Source organism: Pelodiscus sinensis, chromosome 18 (genome assembly GCF_049634645.1).
Source record: "Pelodiscus sinensis isolate JC-2024 chromosome 18, ASM4963464v1, whole genome shotgun sequence".
NCBI lineage: Eukaryota > Metazoa > Chordata > Testudines > Trionychidae > Pelodiscus > Pelodiscus sinensis.
This window is the reverse complement of record NC_134728.1, coordinates 4982754-4987601: the sequence shown is the minus strand read 5'-3', so window position 1 is coordinate 4987601 and position 4848 is coordinate 4982754. Positions and strand designations below refer to the sequence as shown.

The following is a 4848-nucleotide window of genomic DNA, read 5'->3' as shown; positions in this document are numbered from 1 at the left end:
TTCCCCAATCTAATCAATTCTATCCAATCGATTCTCTTCCCAATGCCAATATACTGTAGAGTTACATATCCAGAATTAGAAGCACAGCACAAAATAAGTCTGAGAGTCCATGAGAGCCAGGCAAGAGCAAAAAGTGACAATACAATGTATGGAAGATGAACCTAGCTAAAAAGTTCATACTTGTGTTCATAACACTACACATGCAGTCTGCACCTTTGCAAAGTTTCTTCACGGGGGAGTTCTGTTCCTGGGATGGCCTTGCTTTTGATATGCCATGGAGGAAGGCTTAGGCCAGGGTTCTGGTTTGTGTCTGAATCAATGCTAGGATTCAAATTCAACAGCTCCAAAATGTTATTGGAGGACATATAAAAAAACAAAACCCCCTAGCCAAACTGTCAACCTCTCTTCGGATCATCTGTGTAATTTTTCTGACTGGTCGGGCCAAAATCTCATGGGATCAGTTATTGGTATGAGAACTTGACTCCATGAGAACCGGAGAATGGAGGTAGCCCCCTTTCAAGACCTAAAATCCTAGGGTCAGTTAGGGCATGTCTACACACCAGGGCTAAACTCGAAATAAGCTACGGAACTTGAGCTATGCTAATTGAGTCGCGTAAGTCGAAATAGCTTATTTCAACTTTTGGCGCTGTCTACACAGCAGTTATTTCAAGATAGAGCAGTCTTCCTCCGACTTCCCTTGTTCCTCGTACAATGAGGGTGACAGGAGTCGGAGTAAGCAGTCCTCCAGCTCGACATGATGTCGAAAGAACTGCTTGTGTGTAGATGTGGACTTCGTTATTCCAGAACAACGCTGCTGTGTAGACAGAGCCTTATAGACCTGGAAGTCTGACTCCACATCTTCCCTCTTCAGTTGTAAAGGGAGTTATAGTTAAGAGTCTGGTGTCAATCCACCTCTCATTTTACATTACGTACTGACACATGGCTCTTGATTCTATGGCTCCATTCTTACTGTCAAGCCCTGTGGGTCTCCCTACACAAAGGTCTTCACCGGGGGTACCTCAAAACAACTAGATATTCCCCTAGTTTTACAACAGACTTCATAACAAGCCTGCAACACACGACCGTTATTTCAATATAACTATTTCAGAATTAGCATTACTCCCAATGACAAGCAGGAGTCTAGATTTCGAAATAAGCAGCCCGTTATTTCGAAATAACAGGCTTGGTCGTGTGGACATGCCACTTATAAATTTGACCACGGGCGGGGTGTTATTTCGAAATAAAGTCCTATTGTAGGTCGGCGTTGCAAACTTTACAAAGCTGCACTCTCCTTGGTGTTCTCCTGGCCTCTTGCTGTCAATCATCATGAGGTGTAAAAAGAATGCCATTCCTTACCTACAGGGTGGTTTGGAAGGATATATAGACCTACACATATTTTTCTCTGTCAAGACCCACTAGAAGACCATGCCCTGTGTGACAGTGGCCAGGCTATGGGAGGGCGAGTCTGGTAGCTATGGATGATTTAATAGGACTCAACCCATTAATATCACCGAGGAACCAGAGAGATGCATGGTTGGGAGAGCTTGGCGGAGAAAACACAACAGCGGTTTCTGAATGCTTAGCTTATACCAACATGAATGATGAGGCGAGAAGGGTTCTAATAACTCATTTGAGCAGCCATCCATGCTGCTGTTTTCCTCACTGAATTAAAGGAAGGTGCCATCAGGCCACATCTCAGCATCTTTAGTGTAGGGGAGGAGAAGGCTCTCTTGGGCTGTGTCCACACTCAGGGGATCTTTCGAAAAAAGTAGCCTTTTTTCGAAAGAACTTCCCCTGCGTCCAGACTCAAGCCGCGTTCTTTCGAAATTAAATCGAAAGAACGCGGCTTTTCTTTTGACGGCGGTAAACCTCGTTTCAAGAGGAAGAACGCCTTTTTCGAGGGAGATCCGTCGAAAGAACGTGAGTCTGGACGGGGGGAGCCCTTTCTTTCGAAATTATTGGCCTCCAGGAACAAGCCCTGGTGGACAATCTGGGCCATGGGTTGCACGTCTGTGGTTCCTGGCTGCAGCCATTCCTTAAAGGGACAGGCGCACCCTCACAGCCGCTTGTTGCAGACAAGGAGCCAGAGCACACGGCGACCTTGCTGCAGCATGTCACAGCCCCAAGAGCGTCCTGGCCCTTCCTCCGAGCCTTCTGGGGACCCAGCCAAGGGCTCCAAGCGCCGGGCACCATCCTGGTCCGGCGCAGAGATAAAGAGCCTGCTGGAGCTGTGGGGAGAGGAGGAGGCCTTACAGGCCCTCAAAAGCCGCCGGCGAAATGCCGAAATTTATGGCCGCATGGCTGAAGCCCTGGCCCAGAAGGGCCACTACCCCCGCACCCAGGACCAGGTGCGCTCAAAGGTGAAAGAGCTGCGCCAGGGCTACGCCAAAGCCAGGGAGGAGAGCTCCCGTTCTGGGGCAGCCCCCCACTACTGCCCCTACTACTCCGAGCTGGACCAGATCCTGGGTGGCAGTGCAGAAGCACGCACACCACGGCGGTTCGTGCAGTCCGGACTGGCAGACCCCGTGGTGGACGCTCCAGAGCGGGAGCTACAGCAGTCTGGAGACGGGGACATGGGCCCAGAGGAGGAGGACACCGAGGAGACGGCGACCCTCACCCTGGAGCCAGTCACCCAGACCTCTGAGGCCTCCCAGGCGTCATCTGGCGCGGGAGAGGAAGCAGCAGGTGAGTACAGTGAGTTTGTGTCACACCCGGGGGGGGGGGGGGAGGTAGGTGGGTGGGTGCACAGTGGGTGATGCACAAGGGAAACCTGTCATGCTCATGCTGATGCCCAGGTCACACACACACACACACACACACACACACACACACACACACACACACACACACACAGTGTGACCTTCAGAATGTCTGCTTCCCCTGTCTCAAGGGAGAGGGCATGCCCTTTTGGACAGCTGTTGCACACATGACTGATTGTGATAGAAATGTAGCCGTGTTACTCTGATCTGAGGAAGTGGGTCTGGCCCTGGAAAGCTCATCCCCTAATAAACCATCCTGTTAGTATTGTAAGTGCTACAGAGTCCAGTTTATAGGACTGATTGTGTCTTCTTCTTTTCCTCCACAGCCGGACCAGCCGTGGAAGAGGGCCGCAGCACCCCAGCCCCACCTCCATCTCCATCTCCACCTCGGAGACATGGGAGCCGCAGACACAGGCGTGTCTACGCCGACATCCTCCGGCAGCACGTCGAGGCTGTGCAGGAGCAGAACGCCATCCTGCTACAGAGGGCGGAGGCAGAGGAGCGGTGGCGTGATCGGCTCATGAATGAGCTGGTCCTGCAGCGCATGGTGCTGTACGCCACCCTGAGGGAGGTCAGCGGCTTGCCTGCTGTTGTGCCTGGTCCTGCTCCTCCAGCACCCCATGACCCCACCCCACCAAACCCCCCTTCCACAACAGCAGCCCTTTCCCCCCTTGGACCTCCCTCTCCCCCAGCCCCCCCAGCTCCCCAGCCCCTCTCTCCCCCTGGCCCTCCTCTCCCCCAGGCTTCCACGTCCCAAGAGCCCCCCAGCAGCCAGCCAACCGACAGGTGCATCACCCGATCCCGTAGCCGGGGAGCACCCCAAACACGAGGCCCAAGCAGGAAAGGGAAATCTGCCAAGCCCCGTTCAACCTGATCCCCTTCCCCCCTCCAGGTTTCCAGGCCCCTTCCCCCCTCCAGGTTTCAATCACCCCCATCACCCCAGTTAAAGCACAAACAAAGGGTTAAAGGCACTGTTTGTTTATTGTATATAGTTTGGCAACAACAAAAATGAAGAAAATTTTTGTTATTTTGCCACATTGTTTGATTATATGTACAAAATTATAAATAAGTAAAGAGAACATTTTATTTTGAAACACACCCTGGTGTAAGTGATGTGTCCAAACTGGGTCAGGAGATGGGTTGTGGAGGGAAGCTTCTATTGGGGGCCAGGGCCCAGTCCCCAGGCAGAAGCCCCTCCGTGCACTCAGTGGCCTCCACTGGAGAATTGGTCCCGGAGGGCCTCCCGGATGCCAACTGCAGACCGGTGAGCCTGGCGGATGGCAGCTGTCCGGGGCTGGGCAAAGAGCCTCTCCTGGGCATCAGCAGCTCTCCCCCACCCTGGTAGGAAGGCCTCCCCTTTCCTCTCCACGAGGTTATGGAGGACGCAACACACGGCCACCACCTCGGGGATGTTGGTCTCCCCCATGTCGAGGCGTGTGAGCAAGCACCGGAATCTGCCCTTTAAACGGCCAAACGCACATTCCACCTGGTTGCGAGCCCGGTTAAGGCGAGCATTAAACTGCTCCTTGCTCGCATCCAGCTGGCCGGTGTAGGGCTTCATCAGCCACGGCATCAGGGGATAGGCGGCATCAGCCACTATGCACACCGGCATGTGCACATCCCCAACCGCAAACTGGCGATGGGGGAAAAAAGTTCCTGCCTGAAGCCTCCAGTACAGGTACGAGTTCCTGAAGATGCGGGCATCGTGTGCCCGCCCTGACCACCCAACACAAATGTCCGAAAACTGTCCACGATGGTCGACCAGGGCCTGGAGGACCATAGAAAAGTAGCCCTTTCTGTTTATGAATTGGGCTGCTCGATGGGGCGGTGCACGGATGGCAATGTGTGTCCCATCGAGCGCTCCTCCGCAATTGGGGAAGCCGAGGGCAGCAAAGCCGGCCATGACGCTGTCCAGATCCGGTAGACAGATGAGCCTGTTGAGCAGCTCCGAATTGATGGCCCTCACCACCTGCAGAACGAGACAGACAACAAAGTGTTAGAAGGGGTGCCTTATGTCTTAGGAGGAGAACCCACCGCCCACCTTCCCTCTCAAACAAACAGCCCGGGAATCCCCTCCTCAGAACCCCCC

General features: G+C 53.5%; 1 protein-coding gene across 1 annotated transcript; it reads left to right on the top strand.

Annotated features, from left to right (window-relative positions):
- The first annotated feature begins 2099 nt into the window (after window positions 1-2099).
- On the top strand, window positions 2100-3701 carry LOC142818833 (uncharacterized). The gene is made up of 2 exons (XM_075901016.1): window positions 2100-2685; window positions 3086-3701. Exons 1-2 carry the CDS (start codon window positions 2112-2114, stop codon window positions 3631-3633), a joined length of 1122 nt encoding a protein of 373 aa, XP_075757131.1. The 5' UTR covers window positions 2100-2111; the 3' UTR covers window positions 3634-3701.
- Window positions 3702-4848: the final 1147 nt, after the last annotated feature.

Bases quoted from the DNA above. Each gene is read 5' to 3' on its own strand.
- LOC142818833 (XM_075901016.1), top strand. From the start codon at position 2,112: ATGTCACAGCCCCAAGAGCGTCCTGGCCCTTCCTCCGAGCCTTCTGGG. The intron at 2,686-3,085 runs GTGAGTACAGTG...TTTCCTCCACAG, and splicing joins CGCGGGAGAGGAAGCAGCAG to CCGGACCAGCCGTGGAAGAG.